The sequence below is a fragment of the Moschus berezovskii genome, chromosome 3, assembly GCF_049115385.1.
Source record: "Moschus berezovskii isolate FMDL1 chromosome 3, NW_MosBer_1.0, whole genome shotgun sequence".
In the NCBI taxonomy this organism is placed as follows: Eukaryota; Metazoa; Chordata; class Mammalia; order Artiodactyla; family Moschidae; genus Moschus; species Moschus berezovskii.
Genome location: NC_142462.1, coordinates 13,126,538 through 13,141,027, shown reverse-complemented (window position 1 = coordinate 13,141,027; position 14,490 = coordinate 13,126,538). Strand labels below are relative to the sequence as shown.

General features: G+C 48.4%; 1 protein-coding gene across 1 annotated transcript in view; it reads left to right on the top strand.

The window, feature by feature from the left end:
* The window catches only part of ABCA13 (ATP binding cassette subfamily A member 13), a 338,145-nt gene that overhangs the window by 204,477 nt on the left and 119,178 nt on the right, over positions 1 to 14,490 (top strand). The window contains exons 36-39 of the mRNA XM_088834807.1: positions 1,977 to 2,154; positions 4,764 to 4,879; positions 9,911 to 10,067; positions 14,149 to 14,402. Of these exons, the coding sequence (XP_088690933.1) occupies positions 1,977 to 2,154; positions 4,764 to 4,879; positions 9,911 to 10,067; positions 14,149 to 14,402 (705 nt within the window). The remainder of the gene's footprint in view (positions 1 to 1,976; positions 2,155 to 4,763; positions 4,880 to 9,910; positions 10,068 to 14,148; positions 14,403 to 14,490) is intronic.

The window sequence follows — 14,490 nt, the reverse complement described above, 5'->3', positions numbered from 1 at the left end:
CTCATTCCTCTTCTCATCCGTGAGTGATGCTGGCAGATGCGCTGAGTGGAACAAGACTTGGGCATTGCTGTGCAAAGCGTGCGTCAGGGATGAGTGAAGGAGGAAGTGCATCAGCTGAGTCTAAAGTGCACGCGCCTGTTGTACAGCTTAGTTCCAGGTAGAAGTTGTTCCAAGGGGATGATTCACCAAAGCCCCTGGGACCCAACATCTTTCTCAAGTGAAGATTTTAAGCACAGTGTTCGCTGAGGTCACCATAGCGACGCCTCTTGACAGCTGCTGCAAGTCTGTGCTCACTGTCCACATGGAGATGGTGCTAGTGAGCCCCTTTATGTACAGACCTAAGACTCTCCTCCTCCCTATCTCCCTTCTCTGCCATACAGTGAGTAAACTTTTAGTTAAAAATTGATGATAAGCAAGAGTATCATTTATGTACTTCCTGTGGCCTACCAGATGGGGTGGCAGGACATCGAAGAGCCTGATGGGCGACCTCCCCTCACGCCCTGAACATCGCAGGTGGTCCTCACGCTTACACGTGGACTCTTGGGGTCCTTTCTTTACCTGACGCCTGCCCAGGATTCTAGGTGTGGGCCTGTCAACTTCGGTCATACAGTAAGATGTGATGGACGGTTTGAGCTGAGCCATTTCCTCTGTGTATCACTGGAGGCAACTGGGCTCTGACCATCCCTGGGGAGGAGGCAGTGATGGACCAGAGGTGTTAGCCATGCTCCGGTTAAAAATGGCCCAGAAAGCACAGCGTGTGTCATCGCCGAGCACCGCCATCCATACAGAGCTTTGGTGCTTTGAGAGATTAGATTCCGAGGTGGGGCTAATCACCTCCCTGCCCCCATGAGAGCTGCTGTCCAGCGAAGTGGCCCCAAGTGGGCAAAAGGCACAGCCTAGCACGCAGACCAGGCAGCAGGGGCCATCCGTTTTACCCGAGCACAGACTCAGTGTCATGTCAAGGCTCTGGGTGGGCAAACGGGCACCTGCGGGGAACCTTCACTCTCCTCTATGTCCTGTGGATGCTGGGAGCTGTAACCCAGGCCTTGAAAGGTATTCAAGGGGATTTAGTAAGAGAATCTACACCTTTAGCCAGTATGCCGGCTGGTCCTAAGTTCTGTTTTTTTTTTTTCCTTTGAGGAGATAAATATATATATATATATATATATATTCACAGTGTTGGCAGAGCTCACTGGCTATTTGAAAAGTGAATGGATCTGCATTTTTCCTCACTTTCTTACAGTAAAATAAAATCCATGTGAAACAAACTCTTAAAAGTAAAACTTTAAGATAATGAAAGAAAATGTCTGAATAGTTTTGTAATTTTCATGAACTAAAAGTTTTCTAAGCCCAATGCAAAGCCTATAAAGTTAAAGAATATATTATATAAATATATATTCAAAAGTGGAAAGTAAATCTGTCAAAAAATAAACCTTAAAAAGTGAAGAGAGAAACAAAAATACTTAGAACACATCTGACAACAGCTAGTTTTCTTGAGATTGTGAGACCTTATAAGTCAGTAGAGGAAGGATTCAAGATCTTTTTTTTTTTTTCACTTTTTAAAGAAAGTAAGTGAAAGATTCTTTAAATTCTGTCACGCTTTACAGTTTTCGGAAGTTTCACACCTATGATTTCTTATCATCCCATAATAATTTTTCCCCACCCCTGTCCTCCCTTTGGGCTTCCCTGGTGGCTCAGGTGGTAAAGAATCTGCCCACAGTGCTGGAGATAAGGGTTCTATCCCTGGGTTGGGAAGATACGCTGGAGAGGGGAATGTCAACCCACTCCAGTATTCTTGCCTGGAGAATCCCACGGACAGAGGAGCCTGGCAGGCTACAGTCCACAGGGTTGCAAAAAGTCAGTCCTCCCCATCCCTGTAACCATTCAACTGATGACTAACAGTTCCCTGACTGTAGCAGCAGGAGAAGCCCTGGGTCCCTGTCAGCCTCTGATGCCCGTTCTGCTCCTGCCCACAGCCTGGAGAGCATCCGCCAGTGCGGTGTCGCGCTGTGCATCGTGCTTGGCTTCTCCATCCTCTCTGCGTCCGTCGGCAGCTCCGTGGTGCGGGACAGGGTGACCGGGGCCAAGAGGCTGCAGCACGCGAGTGGCCTGGGCTACAGGACCTACTGGCTCACACACTTCCTGTTTGACATGGTAGGACTCTGCGTCCTCTGCGTCCCTGCACCCCCGGGAGGTGTGTGCGCGCGCGCGCGCGCGCGCGTGTGTGTGGCTGCCCCTTGCTGGCCAGTTCTGGGAGTGCATTCACGTTAAGCCTCCCATCTGCACTCTCCAGTCATGTTGCTTCCGAGGAGGGGAAGATGGACTTAAGCTGGGATCCGTGCAGCTGTGGGGACAAAAGATGAAATTCCCACCCAGGTGGAGTGCACAGAAGTGCATAAGAGATGAACTAGCAGGAAGACAGTTAAAACCTAGCATAGCAATCAGCACAGGAAATGGAAATTAAGGTGTTGTGAGAGCCCCAAAGAGAAGGAGGTTCACCCCAATATAGGTCGCCAGGGATGCCTTCCTGCGGGACAGTGTGTGAACAGGATGAAAGAAGCCAGAGGGAGAGAAGACAATTCAGAACAGGCTGGCTCAGGGGCAGGACACGCTAAAGAATACTGAAAGCTGGTGTTAACAGAAAGAAAGTGAAAGTGAAAGAAAGCGAAGTCGCTCAGTCGTGTCCGACTCTTTGCGACCCCATGGACTGTAGCCTACAGCGCTTCTCCGTCCGTGGGATTATCAAGGCAAGAGTACTGGAGTGGGTTGCCATTGCCTTCTCCAGGGGATCTTCCCAACCCAGGGATCGAACCTGGGTCTCCCACATTGTAGGCAGATGCTTTACCATCTGAGCCACCAAACGACCGTTAATTAGAACACTCGCAGGGCAGGTGAGCATAGCAAAGTCATCCGCAGGTGTGTGTTTCTAAACACCGTGGTGAGTGCTGAGAGGCTCGTATTCTAACATGCGTGAGGAGCGGGTGATCTCATCCATCCCTGCTGCTTAAACAACACCCTCCTTGGATACCCGCTTGGGGCCAGGCCATGTCCTGAAGGCTGACCCTGTGGGGCCATGACACTGAAGCACAGAACCATGAGTGACTGCTCTGAGGTCGTGTGTCCAGAGGATGCAGAGCGGGCGGGGCAGTGCCAGTTGCCTAGTCCTGGTTCAGGGACCTCCCTGGCTGCCGATCTCCGTGCCTGCTATTTAATGATGCAGAGTGACCCCTGCTTCCGAGGAGGAGAAGGGGCGGGACGTGCCCAGAGAGCATAAGAGCAGGAAGGAGAGACCCAGAGCCTCCGCCTTCCTGAAGTCATGAGTCGACTGTCCTCCTCTCCCTCCCACTAACCCTGGCTGCTCTTTACTCTGGGGGCTTAAGTCAGGGAGCACTCCTTTCTTCTCGCTTCCCACCTCCATCCGGTCATTCCCCACCTAGTCAGTCACTGGTTTAATGGAGGCTTTTGAGGTTTTGCACTGGGCCAAGGTGTGGCTCAGATGGTAAAGCATCTGCCCGCAATGCGGGAGACGTGGGTTCGATCCCTGGTTGGGAAGATCCCCTGGAGAAGGCAGTGGCACCCCACTCCAGTACTCTTGCCTGGAAAATCGTGTGGATGGAGGAGCCTGGTAGGCTACAGTCCAAGGGGTCGCGAAGAGTCGGACACGACTGAGCGACTTCACTTTCTTTACTTTCACTTTCTTAAAGGTATGTCTGAGGTGTTGTGGACAAACCATGAACAGAGCAGAGAGGGTCTCTGCCTGTAAGGAACTTGTGTTCTTATGGGCAGAAGCAGAAAGCAAGTAAATAAATACAAATGCACAAGATGCAAACGTCTTGAGACTCGGTTTATCAGAGGCATGAGAGAGGGCCACTGGATGGAGGGTGACTTGAGATCAGAGCTGCGGTCTGCACTTTGGGAGGGGCACTGCTGCCCGGGGTTGGCCCACGGGTTGTCGGTACTCAGGGGCCACTCCCTGCAGGAGGGGTTTCTATCCTTGGTTCTTAGTGTGGGAAGAAGCTATGTGTCCTGCCCTTTCCCGTGGGAAGTGGGTGTGGGCGGTGTAGACGTTGGATGTTTATTTCGTGGCCCCTCTGGAGGCTGGAGTCCCAGATCCTGGCGTGGGCAGGGCTGGTGACACCCCCGAGGCTTCCTCTGGGGCTGGAGGACAGCTGTCTCGTCCCTACGTTCTCACTCTGGGAGCCTGTGTCCTTATTTCTTCTCTCTGTAAGAACCCCTGCCCGGTGGAGTCAGAGTCCATCCTCACGACCTCATTTTACATGAATCTTGAAGGGGACATGTTTCAGTCCCAAACTGTGACTCCGCAGGCCTGAGTCCACCGCTGCAACCATGTGCTGGGCCAGACAGGACACAGGCTGAGTGGGGGCCGAACCGAGAGCTTGTGGTCAGGCGTGTGTGCTCGGTTGCTCAGTCGTGCCTGACTCTTTGCGAGCGACCCCATGGACTGTAGCCCTCTAGGCTCCGCTGTCCATGAGGATCTTCCAGGCACGAATACTGGAGTGGGTTGCCATGCCCTCATCCAGGAGATCTTCCCAACCCAGAGGTCTAACCCAGGTCTCCTGCATTATAGGCAGATTCTTCCCTGTCTAAGCCACCAGGGAAGCCCCAGAATACTGAAGTGGGTTGTAGTGCCCTCCTCCAGGGGGTCTTCCCGACCCAGGGATCAAAGCCGCATCTCTTATGTCTCCTGTGTCTGCAGGCAGGGGTCAGGAGATGGTGATAACCCTCTTCTCTTTATTTCCCAGCTCTTCTACTTGGTCTCCGTCTGCCTGTGTGTTGCTGTGATTGTGGCCTTCCAGTTAACTGCCTTCACTTTCCGGGAGAACCTGGCGGCCACAACCCTGCTGCTGGTACTTTTCGGGTATGTGATGAGACGCGTGGCTGCAGAATTACGGCTTGTTTTCTGAAGGAGAACCCCCCCGGGGCAGCTTTGAACCTGCTGCTGGCTTCATGGTTTTCTCTCTTTCCAACCAATTATGCTGCTGCTTCCAGGGGCACGGAGCTGAGCAGCCTGTGCAGGACGCCTGGTGCCCGCTCACGGTGAGGCGGGGAGGCAGTGATGGGGACGGCTTGGCCCCGTCTGTCTCAGAGTCCGTTATTCTGTCTCTGATGCTCCTCTGGTGCTCAGACACACCACCCACTCAGCTCTGGAACTTCCTTTTGGAACTCATGAAGCTTGAGGACTGCCGTATCTCTCCCTCTCCTGGTCCCAGTAGTTTGGAAATGTTTTGTCTAACTTCTGTCACTTTATTTATTTCTTTTTTCTCACAGGATCAAAGTAGCAAAAGCAGAAAAGTCATTTTACAAATTTCTCCTTTGTACACACTGATCAGGATCCTTGCTAGCAGTCCCCAGAGTGTACCTCCTAGGTAGGAAGAATGCATAAGATCATCACTTGACTCTAGATCTAGGCTAGGTATGTGAGAGATGCTTGATAATAGTAGGGAAAATATTAACTTATGACTTGCTGGTAAAGAACCCACTGCCGATGCAGGAGACATGGGTTCAATCCCTGGATCAGGAAGATCCCCTGGAATAGGAAATGGCAATCTACTTCAGTATTCTTCCCTGGAAAATTCCATGGACAGAGGAGCCTGGAGTCGTAAAGAGTCAGACCCGACTGGGCACACACATACACATACGCTATTATATATATATATATGTGTGTGTGTGTGTGTATATATATATATATATATAAACAGAGCATTCTGCTTTTATCTAAGCCGAAGTTTATAAAATGGTTTTTACAGAGATGACAGTTGTATCAGTAATTCAGACTTTTCAAAGCATCTAATTAGGGAACAGTTGTATCCTTACTGGAAAAACAAATATATGGATGGATAGATGGATAGATGAATAGATAAGGGACAAAGAGAGAGACTAAGCTAAGAATTCTCTCCATGTTCGTGGCAGCAGCCCCTTTTCAGAGGATTTCAGGAGACTCGCAGGTCTCTTGGGTCGAGGCACATCCGTGGGCCCAGAGGGTGACGTGTCAAGTGGAGAGTCCTAGGTGAGGGGGACCCAGAGGACCTGGAAAGGTGCCTCAGGAAGGTTCTAGGGGAGAAGCACAAAGTGGGGACCCAGCAGGCTCTCCGGTGACACCCCAGGGCTGGTTCAGTCTTTAGACAGGAATCCTCCACTGGAGCCCAGGAATGTGCATGACCCTGACACAGTGACTCCCCTGTAAGAGGAGGGATCCCTGGGGCTCCAAATGCTACCACGTCCCCTGAGTGTCCCAGTGGACAAACACGTTGGCTCACCCCTCCTGTCCACTCGAGGAGCCCCAGAACCATCTCAAAAAGGCTGATCCCAGAATAAGCTGAGACCCAAGAACACAGTCAGGCATTAAAAGGGGCTGTTCGTTTGGAATCTGGAAAAACTAGGGATTGTGTAAGTGATCAGAGTCTCATAAGATATAATAGGAAAACATGCCCAGTTACAATTTTCCTTTTTCTTTTCTTTCTCTCTGTGGAGGAAAAATCGATATTTAAGCTGGAAAGGGAGAATAATCATCAAAAAGGAAAAAGAAAGTAAACCTAAAAATCTCAGAGAAAAAAGAGAATCTAACTTATATAAAAACATGAAACCTTAACCACTATTTAGTGCCCATTTAACTCTAAAAAGGATGAGAGCACAGAATCCTGTTCCATGTCTTAGAGAATTCTGCAGTGTCAGGGGAGGGGCCCCTTTCAAAGGGAGGAAAACCCCGTAAATGTCAGGATAATGGTTAGCAGGCCTCCGACCTCCAGGGTTAAAATATTAAAATGACATTATAGTTTAATAAAAAATGGAGGTTGTTAGAAGCTACCCTAGGTTTCATTAAAAACAGATTATGCCCTTTGTGTGTGCGCTCAGTGGTGTCTGACTCTTTGCGACCCCACGGACTGTAGCCCGCCAGACTCCTCTGTCCATGGGGTTCTCCAGGGAAGAGTACTGGACTGGGTTGCCGTGCCCTCCTCCAGGGGATCTTTCTGACCCAGGGATTGAACCCACGTCTCCTGTACCTCCTGCAGCGTTAGGCAGATTCTTTACTACTGAGCCACTGGGGAAGCCTGCTGAGTGGCATGCAGGCTCTTAATTCCCTGACCTGGGATGGAACCCGTGCACCCTGAGTGGAATCACAGAGGTCTAACCACTGGATGGCCAGGAAGTCCCTGAATCAGTAGTTTTAAGTTGTTGGGGAGGGAGTGTTGGCTCATTCTTGGAAGGAATTTCACAGCAACTACAGCTGCCTCCCACAACTGGCTCGCAGACTGCCGCTGCTCCTTGTGGTTCAGTTAAAATCTGCCCTGACTGCTGCTGTCTTGTGTGCTCATCCAGACTGCCGCATAGCGGCGGGGTAGGACTTGATTACGTCCCAGGGGACAGAGAAGGATAGAGAGTGGCCATGTGGGGCTGAACGTGAGGCAGGGCTGCTCTCTGTATTTTGGGTAGAGACCATGGAGTCATGACCTCTTTGGTAATTAGTTTATTTTAAAATTAATTTTTATTGGAGTATAGTTGATTTATAATGTTGTGTTAGCTTTAGATGTACAACACAGTGAATAAGTTATGCATATGAAGCTCCAACATTTTGGCCACCTGATGTGAAGAGACAACTCATTGGAAAAGACCCTGATGCTGGGAAAGATTGAAGACAGGAGTAGAAGGGGGTGACAGAGAATGAGATGGTTGGATGGCATCACTGACTCGGTGGACATGAGTTTGAACAACTTCTGGGAGATAGTGCAGGACAGGGAAGCCTGGCATGCTGCAGTCCATGGGGTTGAAGAGTCAGACATGACTTAGCAACTGAACAACATATTTCCACTCTTTTTAGTATTCTTTTCACATATAGATCATTACAGAGCATTGAGTTGAGTTCTTTGTGCTATACGGTAGGTCCTTATTAGTTATCTATTTTTTACATAGTAGTGTGAATTTAGTTCAGTGATCATTAATCATTGAACTATTTGATGCAACAGCTAATTAAGAGCAGTTGCATTAAATCATTCACCTCCCAATTGTGTGCTCAAAAATCATTTTCTTCATGCCTGAATTATGAGGCAGACTGTTGACAGAAATTTCTAACATACTGTATGATTTTATGTTTAATGTTAAACATATATAATATTAATATTTTCTGAAATACAAGGATGTATTTTTGATTCAGGGGCAAATACCATCGGTTTCATGTGGATAAGGAATTACACTCAAATCTAAAGCTATTTCAAGAGCCTACTGAGCCAGGGAGTGGGATTTCAGAGTTAAATGGTAGCTCTATTTTTAGTTTTTAAAGGAACCTTCATACTGTTCTCCATAGTGGCTGTACCACTTTACAATGGAATATTACTCAGTCAATAAAAAGAATGAAATAATGCTAAAATTGCAGCAACATGGATGGACATAGAGATTGTTCTGAATGGAGTAAGTCAGACAGAGGGGAAATATTATATGACATTCCTTATATGCAGAATCTAAAAAGAAATGATACAAATGAACTCACAAAGCAGAAACAAACTCACAGGCTTAGAGAACAAGCTCATGGTTGCCAAGGGGGAAGGATAGAGGGAAGGGATAGGTAGGGAGTTTGGGATTGGCGTGTACACACTGCTGGGCTTTCTGGGTGGTGCTAGTGGTAAAGAACCTGCCTACCAAAGCAGAAGACTCTAGAGATTCGGGTTCAGTCCCTGGGTCAGGAAGATCCCCTGGAGGAGGATCCAGTATTCTTACAGCCCACTTCAGTATTCTTGCCTGAAGAATTCCACGGACAGAGGAGCCTGGTGGGCTACAGTCCATGGGGTCGTAGTTGGACGTGACTGAAACAACTGGGCATGCACGTACACACTGATATATTTAAAATAGGTCACCAGCAAGGACCTACTGTATAGCACAGGGAGCTCTGCTCAGTGTTATATGGCAGCCTGGATGGGAGGGGAGTCTGGGGGAGAATGGATCCATGTATATGTGTGACTGAGTCCCTTTGTTCCACCTGAAACTATCATGACATTATTAACCAGTTCTACTCCAATATAAAATAAAAAGTTAAAAATATTAATAAACATTTTTTAAAAAAGTCAGTGACTTTCTCTGCTGGTGTCCACGTTGAGGTACCAGCTTCCTTTGCTTGGTGGGGTAGGTGGGGCGGGGAGGTCACAGGAGGAAGCCGAGGGGAGTCAACCGTGAATGAATCCTGGCTCTGTGCTCTGCAGAAGGAAGCTTCCTTTGAGGAAGCTTGTGGGTGTTTTCTTGGAGTGTGAGGCCATCTGAAACCTGTGGGGGCCACTTCTAGGATTTGCTGTTCACTGCCCAGCTTCAGGGTCACACAGAAATGACTCCCACTTCCAGCTCCTCCTCCTTTCCAGCTTGGGTCCTCAGTCAGGTATCTTAGCCTTGTCAGTGCCCTGGTGAAATGGGGCCATGGCTCCCACCTGTGGGGCTGCAGGAGTGGGGAGTTCAGAGCACACACTGGAGGCATAAGGTATGGAGCCCGTGAGGGCACCCCAGAGAGGAAGCTTTCAATTTTCATCTGAGATCCTCTTTTTATATAGAGTTTTCCACTTGTGATAGCTTTAATTCTCACTCTAACAAACAGGTGTCATGTCTCTTTGCTGAGAAGCTGTGAGCGAGGAGCAAGGCCAAGCTTGCCCCACGGGGTGGGGGAAGTGGGCCTTTCTTTGGCTCATGAAGCTGCACGCCCAGGCCCGGGTTTGACCTGACCCAGGCTCTGCCCACCGTATAATGGAAAATGTGCTTCGTCTTTAGAAAATACTGCCAGCTTTATTAAATCAGGTGTGCTTCGGATCATTGAGGGAGGCAGACTAACCAGTCAGCAGCGTCTCATCTGTGATTCGGTCTCCAGAAAAAGAAGAGTGGCAGGGTGAGGAGCACGACTTTTCACTTTGCTTTTCAGGTATGCCTCTCTTCCCTGGATGTATCTCATCTCGAGGATCTTCTCCAGCTCGGACGTCGCTTTCATCTCCTACATCTCCTTGAACTTCATCTTTGGCCTCTGTACCATGCTGATGACAGTCATGCCCCGGCTGCTGGCCATTGTCTCCAAGGCCCAGGTCCGTGACCCTCTGCACGGCCTCCCAGGGACGAGGGGAGGGAGAGAGGGTCGACTCACACCGAGACCATTCCTTTTCCACCTGGGCTTCACTGCAGATGTGCTGGTGTCCACTGTCTTACCTCCAGAGAGAGACAGGGACTCTGCTTAGCAGAAACATCTGTGCCTTGACACGCAGCAGGCCAGGCTGGCAGCCACGGGCAGAAGATGAGTTGTTTGTGCTCTTGCTTCATGGGCCAAGGGCAGACTGAGCAGTGCGTTCATGGCTGCATCCCTGTTTGCAGATGAATGACCGATCGATGGTTGGAAGAGTGGCTGTTTGTGTGAAGCGTGTCCTGTCTGGGCATTGTGGGAACAGGGCTCAGGCATTCCTGTCTTTGGGCTCGGAAGCTCCAGCATGGGATTGGCCACAGCGCAGACCATAGTCTCAGGCCACAGAGGGTTGGGATTTTCCGGGTGATTCCACCCTGTCCCCTTAGAGCCCCAGGACAGATTTAGATTTGCTGCTCTCAGAGTTCTGGAGAAGAAGGCTTCCCCAAGACTGGACTCTGGCCCAGGAACATTTATCCTGGTGAGGAGGTGCCTTTCTCAGGGAACCCCTTCCATCAGACTGTCGGAAGGCCACCCTGGGGCTGTCATTCCAGTAGGCATCAGGATCCAACGGAACCCCACAGTGCTGACCACTACCCCCCGCACCCGCCAACTCTTGTCAGGCCAGGCTCCTCCCCGTGAGGCCTGCTGGGGTCTTGTCCACAGTAACTCATCTTCCATCTTTCTCAACCTCCCCTGGGCTGCCTGTGGGGATGGACTTCAGAGTCTGCAGCCTCCTCTGCCCCGTCTTTCTACACTTTCCCTTTTGGCTCTGGCCACACCGTTCTCTCTTGACGCCCCACTGTCTGTGTGGGCCTGTTCCTCACTAGTCCTGGTGTTGGATCCACTCACAGGCTGAGAAAGCAGCCCCAGAAAGGCCCAGTCCAGAGGACGGGCTGCTGGTCAGTGTCCAGCAAACCGGAGGCTAAGCTCCCTTCCTGTGCCCGGACACACAGGGACGTGATTGATTCTCCAGCAACGGCTTGTGTTCTTTTTCTCAAGTTTGTACAGAAGCAGTGAGCTCTGTAAACATACATTTTGGATCCAATGAAAGAAACAATTTATTCTGGTGATTTTTTTAGATCTGTTATTGACACTAATCTGTATTAGTGTGTCTAGACTTTAAATAGCAAACTAGCAGAACGATTCATTGACTTTCACTCGAGAGAGCGTTGAAGTTAGTGGAGGCAGAACAGAGCTTCCTTGTCCCCATCAGAGCTCAGATATACCATGGATCTCAGTCATAAACTAAATGGGATTCAAGGTAGACAGTCCTTGCCCTAGGGATGGATCACAGACAGAAGAGGAGGAGGAGGGGGCTTCTAGACCTGTAGAGCAAACCAACCCAGGGTGTTGAGATCCTGAGACTGAGATCAGTGAGCTGCTTTGTTCCCTCTTGTTATAAACAGCTTCGTTCACTTGGAGAGAAATCTGCAGGCAGTAAGTTGTTTGCAAAAAAAATGCTGCTGCTGCTAAGTTGCTTCAGTCATGTCCTACTCTGTGCGACCCCATAGATGGCAGCCCACCAGGCTCCCCCATCCCTGGGATTCTCCAGGCGAGAACACTGGCATGGGTTGCCATTTCCTTCTTCAATGCATGAAAGTGAAAAGTGAAAGTTAAGTTGCTCAGTCGTGTCCGACTCTTCGACCCCATGGACTGCAGCCTACCAGGCTCCTCCACCCATGGGATTTTCTAGACAAGAGTACTGGAGTGGGGTGCCATTACCTTCTCCGCAAAAAAAATGAGTCAAGCTCAATTGTTAACAGATAATGAAAGACATTTCCTTGCTGTTGCTGAGGTCATTTTTCCCCCTTTGTTTTTTATTTTGTTATGCTCTGCTTAAAAAGATCAACATCATAAATGGGTGATTTTCAGATATTCCTTTGTAAGTTCAAGAGGTAACATATTCCTATGAAATCATGACATAAGACGAGAAAGGGGACTAGGTTTTCAGACCAGTGCCAAAGACCAATATAGCTGGTATGTAGACAAACAGTGCTGTTATTGTGAGCATTTTACTTTTGAGCAAGTCACAGTTTATAAGCAGGTGTCCACAGAAAAGGCATTTGGGGCTCTATTCAAGCTGTGGAGCATCTGTCTGTCCCACTGCGGAGGTTCTCTTTTGAGGGATGGGGGAAGCAGGCGGGTGAAAAAATCATAATTTTTTTTAACGTTTATTTATTTGGCTGCGTTGGGCCCTAGCTGCGGCACGTGGGATCTTGGTTGTGTCGTGTGGACTTTTCACGGTGGTGCACGGGCTCCCTAGTTGTGGTGTGTCCTCCCAGTAGTTTTGGCTTTTGGAAAAAACTCATAGTTCCAGTAATTTATGTCTCTACTTGATCAAGCTCCACATACTGTGAATCAGACACTTATAAATTGTGCTTCTGTGAATTTGTGTAGCTACACTCAACATGCGTGGGTTATTTACCAACTTAGTGTTAAGAGTTGCGAATAGCTTTGCTCACGTGGGAATAGGTACCAGTGTGTGAATTTCTTGCAGTCAGATCTGAGTCCTCACCATTAATTATTCCTTGAACTGTCAGAACCTGAGTTAAAAGCTGTAAGTCTCCTCTTTCCATCTTGTTAAAACGGAACCCTTTGAAGTCATATATTATTTGATCCAGGGACATAGTTTTATGAAAAGTGAGATAATAAGCCCCTTTAGGACTGGTGGAAATCTGTAAATAGTGGTAGTTGGTCAGGACCGGAACCAAAGGATCATTAAATGAGCCTTTCATGTTTTTCTCATGTCTGCATGCAAAGGACAGTAAACTGATGTAACAATCCATGCCCTCCAGAGTCACTTTTTGCTTTATTACTTTTATTTTTTAGCTTATTTTTAATTGAAGTATAGTTGAATTACAATACTGCGTTAACTACTACTGTAGAGCAGTACAGTGACTCACTCATATGCGTATGTACAGTCTTTTTCAGGTTCTTTTCATTACGGTTGATCACAGGGTACTGAATGCAGCTCCCTGTACCATACAGTGGGGCCTGGTTGTTGATTCATTCTTTATATTGTAATAGCTTGCATCTGCTGATCTCGAACTCCCTCTCCACCCCTCCCCTTCCCCCCTGCCCTTGGCAACTGCAGATCTGTCCTCTATGTCTGTGAGTCTGTTTCTGTTTCACGGATAAGCTGACCTGTGTCATGGTTTGGATTCCACATATGAGTAATACCATGTGACATCTGTCTTTCGCTTTCTGACTTACTTCATCTAGTGTGATAACCTCTGGTAGCCTCCGTGTTGCTGCAGATGGCGTTATTTCCTTCCTTTTTATGACTGAGTGAAGGTCCACTGTGTGTATGCACCACATCTTCTTTATCTGTTCATCTGCTGATAGACATTTAGGTTGTTTCCATGTCTTGGCTATTGTAAATAGTGCTGCTGTGAACACAGGGGTGCATGTATCTCTTCAAATTAGATTTTCACTGCATATGTGCCCAGGAGTGGGATTGCTGGATCATATGGGTAGCTCTATTTTTAGCTTTTTAAGGAATTTTCATACTGTTTTCCATAATGGCTGCACCAGTTTACATTCCCACCCCTGCAGTGTAAGAGGGTTCCTTCTTCTCCACACCCTCTCTAGCATTTGTAGACTTCTTGATGATGGTCATTCTGACCGGTGTGAGGTGATATCTCACTGTGGTCTTGACTGGCATTTCTCTAATACTTCGCAATGATGAGCATCTTTTTATGCCTGTTGACCGTCTGTGTGTCTTCTGCAGAGAAATGTCTCTTTAGGTCTTCTGCCCATTTTTTGATTGGGTTGTTTGATTTTTGGTGTTGACCTAAAGCCTTTTTTTTTTTTTTTTGGATTTTCTATTGTCTTTGAACCACACTAGTAGAGACAACTCGTTGTGAATAGCCGTGAGTTTACATTGTAAGGGAACACTGGACAGTATTGGCTGTGAGACAGATAACTGATGGTTTTGTATGTCTTTGCGAAGAGCTCTTACTTAGATTTCTCTTTTTTTCACTGCACAGAATTTACAGAACATCTATGATGTCCTCAAGTGGGTCTTCACTATTTTCCCTCAGTTCTGCCTGGGTCAGGGTCTGATAGAACTCTGTTACAATCAGATCAGGTACGACCTGACCCATAACTTTGGCATCGACTCCTATGTGAGCCCATTTGAGATGAACTTCCTGGGCTGGATCTTCGTGCAGTTGGCTGTACAGGGCTCGGTCCTTCTCCTCCTGAGGGTGCTGCTCCACGGAGACCTCTGGCTGCAACCCAGGTACGTCCTGCGCGGCTCGTCCTTGAAGAACTAGTGTCTGAGTCAAGATGGAGCAGCAAATCCATCCTGGAGGTTCTGGGACAAGAAA